Raw genomic sequence first — 12,720 nt, 5'->3', positions numbered from 1 at the left:
TTTCAAGGTAGGAAGGCATCAAGGCACGTCTGAATCCAATGTCCTGTTTCTTGAGATCCCTTCATCTGATCGAATTTTCAAGGCAGCATGGATGTATCCATAGCTGCCTTTGATATCACACAATCCTGTGCTTTCCATTCTGTGACAGTTGAGCTAGTAAAATAAAGATGGCATCCGAAAGTTTGCTCGCCAGTTTGTGAGTAAATGTACATTTTTGACCAACATTTTCCACTTTTGATGTAATTTCTAGCAAGAAATTACTACTGTAGTAATTAAATATTTGTTTAGTTCTCACCAAAGCTTGCGCTATATTGCGTAAGATCATTAAACTGTTACACTGCCTCAGAAGTCTGTCCGAAAATCCGTTTCATGAGGTGCACTTAATGCACAAACGCTGCCTTACAAGTCATTGCTTGATAAGGCAGCGAGGCAGCAAGTCAGCTACATAGGTTTTCGGACGCAGCCTATGTCTGTGGTGGTTACGGCTCTGGTCCCGCCCTGATGCCAGTAAACACGTCAACAGAGAAGAGATGTTGCTGTGAGAGAGAGGGAAGCTGTTTTGATTAAATATTTTGAGGGCACATGAATAAAAAAAATTGTTAATAAAATGAATAATTAACAATGATGTGCACAGGCCACTGATAAATCATTTATAATAAATACTGCAAAAAAAAAAAAAAAATGCCAATTTTGATTTCATGGTGACTTTAATGTAGCTGGATTCCGATTTTATACTGACACCTGTTGGCCTGGATGCAAGAAGTCTGTGTAGTAACTTCTTCTGTTTCACACCATATTTGTTTCTCTCACTATAACAGTTGGAATAATTCCTAACTTTATTATTTGATGTTGGTATTTCATGCTTGTACGTGCTAATCGATATCAATATGGCGGCGCTCATGAAAAGGCGACCTGCTCCATAAGCTACCTGCTTTTCTAGAAGATATGATGTCTAGAGTTTTCATGTTAGTGAACATAATTTTAACAATAGTCTACATACCAAAAGTGCTATTCATTTTTATTTTTGTAAAACTTTTTAAATACGACATGGGGCCAGAGATCAAAAGGAACTATCATCTAAAGATCGGAAGGGATATCAGTTCATCAGTTCAATGAAGACGTGATTGTTCATGCGCTGCAACTTGCAGACGGTCCCTCAGCGCAGCAGACTCGCTTCTCTCTCTACAGCTCCCACAGCCGTCTCACTTTTCGTGTATAGGCTAGTGCACACTGAGCACTCGTGAACTCGCTACTTCGGCGTTCACTGCACGGTTTTGCCAGGGATTTCATGGTTACTGATCGTTTCACGTGCACTCCCAGTCTCCACATCATTTGGCTCCTCTGGCCACTTTCTTCATTTACACTGCAGGCACCCGGTGGGCAACGTTTCAGATTTACGGAAAGTGTTTTTAATGATATGCAAATTGCCTTGCGGTTGACTTCGATGTTGCGCGTTAATACTTTTACAGAAGTTTCTTCAGTTTCAATATAACATTTTCCTCTGCCGCATCCTGTCGCGAGGTTGCGTGCAGGCAACGCGCGACGGATTAAATGGATTAATTACCACATCTTCACCTCAGTTTTCAAACAACTGGCAGATATATATTAGTTTGTTTGGAGGCGCTTCTCTCAAAGCGGTTATAAAAATGAGCAAAATAAACACCGAGGAGGACAGTCAACAAGAAAACGGGGATCTAAGCAGCAAGGACTCGGACCGTCAGTTTCGTCTGAGACTGTGCGTTTTAAATGAGATATTGAACACTGAACGGGATTACGTGAGAAATTTGGCATTTCTGCAGTCGGTAAGTACTGGGTTCGATCCCAAAACTCTCTGAGTGTTGCAGTTTGAGCACCCATGTGCCTGGTTACATGTTGCAGTCGCGCGGTTATTGTTACAGTCTCGTTTACAGGCTCATAAACTTGAGATAACGGGCACTGGTGAAGCTGTCAAGCTGTGTTTAAGTCACTGTACTGTCGTCAAGAAAGAGGAAGAGGGAGAATACGTGAACCAGACAGCCCTTCTAAAACAAATGGTTTTGGCTAGTTTTTTGTTAGTGACATTTCATAAATAACAAAACATAAAGCACAGGGGGCTGTTTTGCAAAGGGACTTCTTGGGGGCTTTTGTCACTGATGCTTTGCAAGGACGTGAATGTTCCTCCTCCAGTGGGTGTTTAAAACTCGGTGTTTCCCAACGTTTTTTTTTTGTATGCTTTTTTTTACTCATACAGCCCCACTAATAAGGCTCACCTTCCATCATTAATTTCATTAAAGACACTTTTAAACTCAAAGTAGCACTTATTTTGTTATGTCAGTCACATACAGTTCTACAACTTACATACAACATGCATTACATTTGTTGTTTTCTTTCTTTAAAAAGGAGCTGAAAATCCTATTAATCATAATTAGTTTTCTAAATCCATATTCTCATAACTTTGTTGGTTTAAAACAAACCCAAATTAATATTACGTGCCACCTTGAACCTTCTTACTCATACCTCTGGTTGACTGTTTTACGTTTATTGGGCGATGTTATCGGTTGTACTTTTCTGGTCTACAGTTTTCAGAGATGACTCTGTGAACACTCTCAAATCGAGAAACAAGAGTCTGTCACTTTTACTGTCTTTTTAGTAATTCAAACAAGCTTTAACTTAAATTGGTGTATTTCCTGGTCATGTGCCATTTCCTTTTATAAGCTCTGCCTCATAAAAACAGCAGCGACTCATGGTCTTCAGGGCAATAGCCAGTAAAATCCCCCTGTAACTTTTGTCTTTTGATAAGACCTGGTTGAGCTCATCAGCATACAATCCCTCTCAGCCCAGAGAATGTGTCCTAGTGACACCCCTCCTGGGGCATCACTGACCCTGCACTGATAAAATATGTAAAGTAAGTAAATAAATACAGAGAGTGTTTGAAATCTCCAGATAGTGATTTGGCATACTTGACAAGTGTTTTCTTGCTCTGATTAGCATCAGATCATGACATAGCTTGCCTGGATTAGAGAATAGACGATCATAAACACATTCATTTTCCAACCTTCCCTACATAGTGTAGGTTTTTAAAACTAGTTTAGCATTAGTTATTAAAAAAAAATTTTTTTCAGCATTTGTGCATTTCTCACATTCCACACCAGCACATTTTCCCTGCTCCAAAACCTCTTGATCCTGGGATAAATTTAACAGGATCAAAGGAACTAGAGAGGTTTTACAAACATGCCAATGAGGGATAAGCAGCCTTACAGTATTAAACCAGTTTTATAACAATCCTTCATAATCATATTGGCCTGTTAATCTCCCGGAGTACAGTGGCTTTGTGAGGAAGCTGCCAATTGATGACGTCGAGCCGGCTGTGGCAGTTAAAGATTTAAGTAAATGGCACTCTCTTGGGTTTCTGAGAGAGGATGGGTTCACTTGCCCTAGTTATTGTTCTTTCTCTGCATATGGGAAGAATCATAGGCCCCTCTCATATGCCGAGTCTCAGAGGGTTTCATCTCCCTAGCGGTGTGTCTGATGTTATCTGATCTGGAAGCATTAAGTGAAGCGAGACCAATCAAATTAGTCCCTGCAGATGCACCTGACGGCCTCTCGTCAAGATGTGTTGACGCAGGTGAAGCGAAGCGGACGGTGGTGCATCAGGTGAAAGGGAGAGGAAACCACTTTGTCATTCAGCGTCTCTGGCTTTCCAAGGGCCTCAGTGCGAAAAACAAGGTTGTGCTTGAGATCAGTATCAAAGTCTTCTGCCTTTCAACTCATGGCTGGCACGCTAGGTGGTCTTTATGTTCTTTTGTCAGCACGCACTGTCATGCCAAACGTCACTGGCTGCCACACTCTAGGGAGACTGATAATTGCCTCATGAATTTGTTTAGATATATATGTGAGATACCCAGATAATTTATATTAGACCGAAAGGTTTCAGGACTGTGACTTTGTCGCTCTCTGAATGGCTCTTTTTGCATTTGTTTATCTGTGGAATTCCACAAGGACTCTCAAACAGATATTAATAAAGGATAATGTCATGGTTTAATAAAGGAATAAACCGGGCTGTAATTTCATAAATGGCTGGCAGAATCAGATTCCCATAAGAGTCCTTTTTTGGCCCAATCTTTTCTGTTGCATTTTGAATTTTAGATCAGAGATTACTAAACGTGTGACGGATTAAGAGTTCAGGTTGGACAACATACTAACCGCACATATTGAAAATTTCCATGTTTTGTAATACTGTCCAGTGAAAGTCCATCTTACATCTACTTCAAGTGGGGAGGGGGTGTGTCAAAAGTTCATTAGTTGCTCCTGCTCCCTGTCCAATAGTATTTTTTTTTTTTTTTTTTACTTTATTGACAAATGGACAAAAAGAAGCAGCTGGCATATGCTTTTTGCATTTGTATTAAAAAATGTTAAACCATGAATTAAATGTTTTTAATTTATTTGCTTATTTATTTTATGTAAACAAGCAATTTTAAATGTCGATTCATTTGTCCATTTAATACATACATATTTATATTTGTATTATTAAATTAATAATTTATTACTACATTTTATTTTTAAGTGGGACTCCATAAAATAGTGCAGGAAATATTTTATACATTACCATTCAAATGTTTGGGGTCAGTAAGATATTTTTAATGCTTTTGAAAGAAGTCTGTTATGCTCACCAAGGCTGCATTTATTTGATCAAAAACCAGTGATATTGTGAAATATTTTTGCAAATTGAAACAACTGTTTTCTATTGTAATACATTTTGAAATTGAATTTATTCCTGTGATGCAAAGCTGAATTTTCAGCATCATTTCTCAAGTCTAATTTGGTGTTCAAGAAACATTTCTTATTATTATCAGTGTTTAATACAGTTCTGCAGTTTAATATTTTTGTGGAAACTGTGGTACCTTTTTTTCAGGATTCTTTGATGAATAGAAAGTTCAAAAGAACAGTATTTATTTGAAATCAACATCTTTTGTAAAAATTTCTTTGTACTGTCACTTTTGATCAATGCATCCTTGCCACCCAGCATAAATTTCTTCTGCACATTTTCATAAAGCATAGGAGACAATTGCTATAAGACATTTTTTTATTATTATTATTCATGTGAAGGCAAAAAGAAAGCAAGCTTTTGTTGCACCAAATGTATTTGTCTGTAGCAGAGCCCATAGTAAATCCTTTATAGCAAACGTCCATTTAACAGACATTTTAAACCATCAATTTAGTAACCCAATTGCAAGGAAAGCATCCTGAGGGTTAAATGTCTTGCTCAGGGGCATAAAAAGTAAAAGCTTATGATTCAATTAACTTTTCAGTTCCTAAATGTAAGAGCCTCAGTGTTAGCATATGACCGAGGATCCGTTTCCTGTGTTGGGTTGGGATCCGTGCCCCCTCTGATGTCTTTACTGCCAGTCCAGCTGTTGTTAGTTGGTGTGGCCCAGCTGGGCTCCTAAGTACAAGAGACTGTTCACCCAAACAGGATGACATGAATGTATGGAGGAACAGGAGGAGGAAGTCAACCTGGTGCTTCCTGCTTGCTGATGATGTCTCTGTCTGAGTCCTTGCAGGAGGGAAATACAAGCATAAGCTTTCTGGGTTATAAATAGTTTTGTAGAACTGATCTGCACCGTAGTGTCACAACCAGCTACCCAGGAGCCATATGGCTCAGCGGGGTAGACGTCTGCGCCCGCCAAATTATGGAAACTATCCTCAGCTTAGATAAACTGCTGCATTTTATGTTTTATGGTTAAACTGCAACTCTATTGACAATTGTGAATTATATTTAAAGATTGTTTTGAGCCCGTTTCACTCTGTGTGTCTGAGTAGTGCATATTTATATAAGTGCCCGATTAGTGGCTGTCCGTTATATCGCCAAGGCAGAGATATTTGGCATTTTCATTACTAGCATTGACCAGTACGTTTTTCTGTTTGGCCAACATGTCAGCTTTTATTTTATTATTCTAATTTAGTAAATATTATGTAAAATAAATAGAAATTTTACTATCTGTGTTTTTACTATCTTTAAATTAAATAGTGTTAAATCATATATATATCGGCTATATATTAGCCATCGGCCACCCTGCTCTCTAAGATCCAAAATCTACGTGATTTAGAAACACGGATGGAAGTAAAGATTTGTTGCTGAGCATTTTGCATGTTAAACTCTGGTTCGCTCACCCCCATAGACCCTCCGGATGCTCAGTAGTACTGATGATCATCAGTAGTGGCAGCAGTGCCACCTGTACTAAAACAGTCTGCAGCTGCGAGCTCTTGCCGTGACTGTCACAAGCTCTGCTGATTACGCTCCTCTATCCTATAAAGTGTCAGATTAACACCGTCTTAAAGTTGTAACAAGTCATGCGTTATAAGCCACCATGCCACAGAGGCACAAGCCAGCACCAGGAATTTTAGGAATCTCCTTAACTTTCCTGAGCTCAATTAGTTAAGTAGACCTTTCCTTGTGTTCAAGCATCTGATAGCAAACAAACACTGAGATAGTGTTGCTAATTATGGCTTCCTTTTTAATGCTGATGAGTGACTGGTTTTGTTGAGGGGGTTGAGTTTCCTCATGTTCTACTCTGATAACGTATCGCTTGAGGGAAGAACAGTTGAAGGAAAAGTGCTTTTGTAGTTTGAGTTGTTTCTGATGACTCTTCTGATGTTTGTAACACCCAAGGACGTCTATAATATTTGGAAAAGAACGATATGCTACAGTAGCATTCCCATTTATCTCAATGACAGTCGCTCAGTTCTGAGGTAATTTTGAATTAGTCACCTGAGCCGTATCTGTAATGTGACTAATCACTCGAGAACCGCAGGACCAAGACAACACTGATTGGCGCAGTCCCAAAAAAAGTCCCTTTCACTAGCGAGTTATGATGTCAAAGGCAGCTTGCAGGAAAAAATATGTCTGATACATTCCTTTTAAGGGTCCTCCAAAATAAAACCGGGTACTGGTAAAACATCTACTATAAATGTAATTAAATATTAATGCTATATATATTAAAGTTTAAAAGTTTGGACAGCCTCTCACAGGCTGCATTTATACATATTTAAATAACTATTTTATAATTTCAAATGTAATTTATTCCCGTTTTCAGCAGCCATTACTTTCAGAAATCATTCTAATATGCTGATTTGCTGCTCAAGAGACATTTCTTATTATTATTCTTCTCGAAAACTGTTATGCTACTTAATATTTTTGTGGAAACTGTGATACATTTTTTTTTCAGGATTCTTAGATGAATAGAAAGTTCAAAAGAACAGCATTTATTTACATGTTTGTCCAATTTAATGCATTCTTGCTGAATAAAAGTATTTATTTATTTTTTAAAAAGTCTTTTGCAAGTGTAGAATGTGTAGTTTATACCGTCTACCAGTGATTCAACACAATCACATATGATAATTAATATTTAGTTATGTGTACAAAGACTTTGGACCAATGATAGTTCATCATGGGTGGGGCTACCCAGTGTGACACTGCAGAATCATTCAATGTGGTAGCTGCTGTTTAATGGAAAAAACAGAGCTTTAAGTGGCAAATCATCAACATTGCCTGTTTTTTATGTTCAGGATGTTTTTGTGTTTATGATTTGTAGGAGGACATCGTGAATCGTCAGCATCAGCAGTAAAAGTGAGGATCTTGTACAAAATAAACAGCAAAACTAATTTTAGCTTTTCGTTTTCTGACAGATATTGTGAGTAAGAACGTCTGCTGATGTTTTATGTGATGTTCAGTATTTTAAGCCAGTCGGATCAGCTGAGTTGAAAGTCAAACTTAGAAATCCTAGATAAAGCCGACTGATTGGTGAGTCACTATGAGGTCACGAGCACAGCATGAAACTGATAAAGACATCTGTGTTCCCGACCGCCCTGTCAGAGGCCTCTGAGGTGTTAATGAATTATGTGTTTATTCAGATATCAAAGACCGAAAAACATTGGGATATGTAACCAGCCGATGGTGTAATGGCTGTCACCTGCGCTTACTACCTGGATTCACACCTCTAATTTAATCACATCTACCTGGCCAGGCGCCATGTTACAAACACTTGCGTGAATAAGGTATGCCTTTTGGCACCTCCTCATCTTTTGCAAACAAGCAGACAGCAAACAAAGCCATGTGTTAGAGATTATGAACACTATCAGACGGAGGAGAGGTATGCAGACCACAGGCATATGGGATAAGACTCTTAGCAGATGTTCCCAAAATGTTCAATAAACTTCGGATTGTGGCATGCAGCACTAAACTGACACTTACATAACTCTGCTTTGAGCAGGTTTAAGATCTGTTTTGTGTTCTTGGCTGTTTAATTATTCAGGTGATGAGGATTTATGTGCATATATGAGGTTAGTTTTTTCCTTGGATTTTTCTGTGGGATGGTGGTGGTGATTGCTTACTTGAATTAGTTACAATACTAGTGTTTTCTCACTCTCTCTTCACCATCAATAGCCTTGATTGTGACCCCATCGCAAACATTACTCTCCAGCTGTAGATAATAGCAGCCTACTTGAGAGGCATGTTTTGCAAAGAGAAGGGCAGGGGTAAATGGAAGGCCATACATTGCCGCATTGACCCTTGACCCCTTTGACCAGGAGAGCTCTGAGGAATTCCTCAGTTGTCCTGAGGGAATTGCCCCTGTGGTTTGTGGCCAGAGGCTGGTCATGACTCTTGAGATATTTTTTGGGTGAGATCTTCAGATGTATGGCTTTTCCAGTTGCTCCTGAAAGGGAAGAAATATGAACGTGTGACGTTAACTTATCCCACTTACCTCATCCTTGGACAAACAAAGGAGCGTGCAGTATTGATGGATGTTGGCTGTGTCAGGCTGGAACTGAATTATTTACTCCTAAAGAACACTTGGAGATGGAATTAGTCTGGTTAGCTTGATCTAATGCCTGTTTAAATGGTGAAGTCATTCACTTAGGTAACTGAATAGATTTATTAGGGAATTTAACTAAAGTAACTACACATTCTCTACCAGAATTGTTTTTAATGCAGCATGTCGGATAATGGGAATTCATTGACATAATTCATTAACATAATGTTTACTGATTGTTAAAGGGATATTTTACCTAAATAAAAGAAAAAGTAAATAAATAGCAATAAAGTATAAAGAAAAAAGTGATGCTACAGTCTATTTGTTCTGAAGTCATAGCTTTGTTCAAGGAACAGGTTGAAATTTAAGTCATTTGACCACATGAGGGTCTATAACATTTGTTTGAATGCATTTTCAACTATCTCTGGAAGTGGACAAGCTTGAAACATTTTAGACTCTGTTTACACCTATATTTTTTTTAGGGTTGTGCATTTGTGATCCAATCAACAAAAATGCAAAAAAGTGTAAACAGGGCAACTGAGTTAGTGAATTAAACTAGAACTGACTGTTCAGGTTCCCAATTAGAAGAACCATTTGTTCACAAACTGCATTGATCCAACTGAGTTCAATTTACTGAGTTTAGTTTAGTGATTTGGCTGCATGTATCTCTCTGTAGAGGAACATCATCAGTGAACAATAGCTTAAATTTGGGTCTGTTCTCCACTCAATGATATTGGCTTCAGAAGACCTGGAATCTACTAAATGAGTCCTTTTTTTGGGTCATTTAGAGATTATAATGGATTGTGTGTGGAAAAGATGAAGATTATTCAAAAGAAGAAGAAGAAGTTTGATTTATATAGCGCCTTTCCATAGCTCAAGGTCGCTTTACATAGTGCTAAAATATTTGATTCATCAGTTATCAGTCATGATAATAATGACAGAACTATAATTTTATATATCCATGTCGAACTTCATAAAACCTGTCGTTTGATTTAGCAATGGATGAACCAATCAGTCTGTACTTCAATCTGTCATAATCTCACAGCGGACGTAAATCATTAGATGTTGTCATCTTGTGGGTTTTATTTCCTGTGGTGAGAAGGAAGAGTCTTCTTGTCCAGCCACCGAAGCCACTCCTGTGATAATAATCAATGAAGAAATGACAGATTTGTAGTGTTTGTAATTTGACTCTAATGAAGCAATGCTGCAATGATGATTACTTTGTGGCTTCTAGGATGAATGTGCTGCAGTGACATTGAATCCATTATTCTAGAGGGAAGTAGGAATGACACATCAGGAAATTAGATAATACGCACACCCGCATATAAGCCTGTGGTAAGTGACAAAGTAAGCTGCTGCGGTCGTTCACAGCCAAAGAAATCCCATTATACGTCAGTATACTCCAGAGGTAATTAAACTATATGTGATTGTTTGAGTACTCAAGCAAGCATCTCTCTATGTGAAGTGATAATGATTGCTGTCAGCTGTTGTTGTATAGGTCAGTTCAGGGTCCACTGTGCCCTTTCCCCCCTGTGGTGAATGAACCCCTGGCTCTCGTGGCACCTTTCCATGTGCTCAATCGCTCTTCCATGGAGATGAGCCCAAATGCCTTCCAGATGGCCAATCCAATCTGGACTGAGATCTTATCTGGACTACCACATGTCAGCACCAAGCCTTTGTAGCTGTACTGTCCAACGGTCAATCAGTGTTGGATTTTCTGTATGCTCAAGATCTTTAATGAATGGGTTGTGTGACAGACACTTGGGTGTTGCTGTGAATGGGGCCGTTCACGGGAGTGTACACACCTACCTCCTATAAGCGTACCAAATCAAAAACAGCCAAAAGTATTCCTATTGGTTATTTCTGAGACAAGCGTCGCTAGTATTGCTCTTAGGGTTAGAGGTACCATAAGTATTAAACTCTGGTCTAACTCAGCTGACTGACTTCTAAGCAATCAGATCCTACATTAAAGGAGAGACCCAAGTCATATCATAACCAGAATATGATAGAACAGATCTTTTGAACAGTAAGCACATTACAGCTACTTTTAAAAACTGCGTGGGAATGACTGCTTTTATAATTTTTATTAGTTTTTTTTTATATTGCTCAGTTTAATTTCATTTTTAGTTTTATTTATTTGTATATTTACAGTTAGTAATTTTAGTGTTTCAAATTATTTTAGTTAGTTTCTAAGGCCACATTTTTCATTTTCATTTGAAGGTTTGTTCTATTAACAAATTGTTTTAAATAGTTTTAGTTTAGAATAATAACCCTGCAGAGAATGACCCTGAACACCCTAGCAACTGGCTGGATGATTAATCGAAAAATAATCGAAACTGAAATTCAGAACCTCTAACCAATGTAATTTTCCCATGTTGGTTATTTTGTTTTTTTTTTAATCCTGTTAATACTTTCCTTTAAAAAACATACTGATCGCATATGTAGTCATGTGACTCTGCCCTGTCCAATCAGTGGCATGGAAGCAACATGGAGGCGAACTCAAACGGCGAGTCAACACACACAGACAGCGCGTGATCCCGGAGATCACTTTCGCTTGCGTCTTCACGAAAGTTTGTCAATTGTATGTGTTTAAAGGCTTGCCAGTTTGGACATTCAAGCGATTTTAGACCATCGGATGTGTGCGCTGATGCATTGTGGCACAGGAAAACTCATACAGACTGTAGATGCACACACACACACAGAGGAGCGCAGAAACTCGTCAATGCTGTCCTGTGATTTATCACTAAAGTAACTTGTTTTCTTTTTTGTGGGAATGCCACCTGGATGGGGGTGGGGGAAGTTCACACAACCTTTGTAAGAAATGCAAATGTCAGTTTTGTTGATACAAAAAAAAAAAAAAAAAAAAAAAAAAAAAACATATATGTTTCTACTTTTCCAATCAGAAAGCAACATAGGCGACTACGGCGAGTCAACACACACAGACAGCGCGTACCCGGATCCTTTCGCTTGCGTCTTCACAGCTTGTATGTGTTTAAAGGCAGTTTGGACAATTAAATCGGAGTGTGCGCTGAGAGACAGGAAAACTGGTGTGACAAACACAGAGGAGCGCAGAAACTTCACACATGCAATCGCTCTCTCTTTAATGCATTAAAAAAAATGTACTGGTAATGCACTAATTTATCTGTATCTGATTTACAATGAGCAGAAATCTGTAAGAAATGTTATGAACAATAGATGAAGTAACTGCTGAAAGTGAGCTGTTATGTCAGAGCACTCTTTCATTAGCAAAAAATATCCCACCTTTTAATAGTCATATTTACAGTAAAAAATTTTCAGTGAACTATGAGGGCAAAAAAAATAAAAAATTGTTCATTAATCGTAATCGAATGTTCAATTAATCGAGATTTAAATTTTAGGTCATATCGTCCAACCCTACTAGCAACCACTCAGAACCATCCAGAACACCCTAGCAAACACCCAGACAACCAACTAAAACCACTCAGAACACCCTAACAACACCCTAGCAACCACACAGAACATTCTGGCCACGCCTAACAACCACCTCGAACAACCCAGAACTCCCTAGCAACCGCTACTCACATTTTCTTCAGAAATTTTAGTTTGGAAAATCATCTTTTTAAAGTTTTCTTTAGAATATTCTTGCTCAGCATATCAATTATATCTCTTGCCTTGTCACTCTCATATCTTTCTGTCTCTCTGCTCTCCTGTGGTGCCATGGCTCATTTCCACCCCTGTGAGCAGCTCAAACAGCCATGAACTTTGAAGCCCCTCATAGCGGAAGTGCGGGACAGGGGGCCGAACTCAAAGAGGACTTTGTTGCAGCGGCCGCTGCTTGAAGGGTGATGGGGAATCAGAGTCACGAAGAAAGAGGGGCGAGCTCAGATCCCCTCTTTCAAACCTCATCCTCCTGCAACTGGGCTCTTTGTCTCCATTAGCTGGGTCGTGGGCA

General features: G+C 38.8%; 1 protein-coding gene across 1 annotated transcript in view; it reads left to right on the top strand.

Annotated features, from left to right (window-relative positions):
- The first annotated feature begins 1,109 nt into the window (after nucleotides 1-1,109).
- Nucleotides 1,110-12,720, top strand: part of prex1 (phosphatidylinositol-3,4,5-trisphosphate-dependent Rac exchange factor 1) — a 92,944-nt gene continuing 81,333 nt past the window's right edge. Inside the window, exon 1 of the mRNA XM_048209920.1 lies at nucleotides 1,110-1,802. Coding sequence (XP_048065877.1) covers nucleotides 1,647-1,802 — 156 coding nt within the window. The 5' untranslated portion in view covers nucleotides 1,110-1,646. The remainder of the gene's footprint in view (nucleotides 1,803-12,720) is intronic.

The sequence above is a fragment of the Megalobrama amblycephala genome, linkage group LG12, assembly GCF_018812025.1.
Source record: "Megalobrama amblycephala isolate DHTTF-2021 linkage group LG12, ASM1881202v1, whole genome shotgun sequence".
In the NCBI taxonomy this organism is placed as follows: Eukaryota; Metazoa; Chordata; class Actinopteri; order Cypriniformes; family Xenocyprididae; genus Megalobrama; species Megalobrama amblycephala.
Note: the sequence above shows the minus strand (reverse complement) of the source record. Positions and strands in the feature narration are given on the sequence as shown.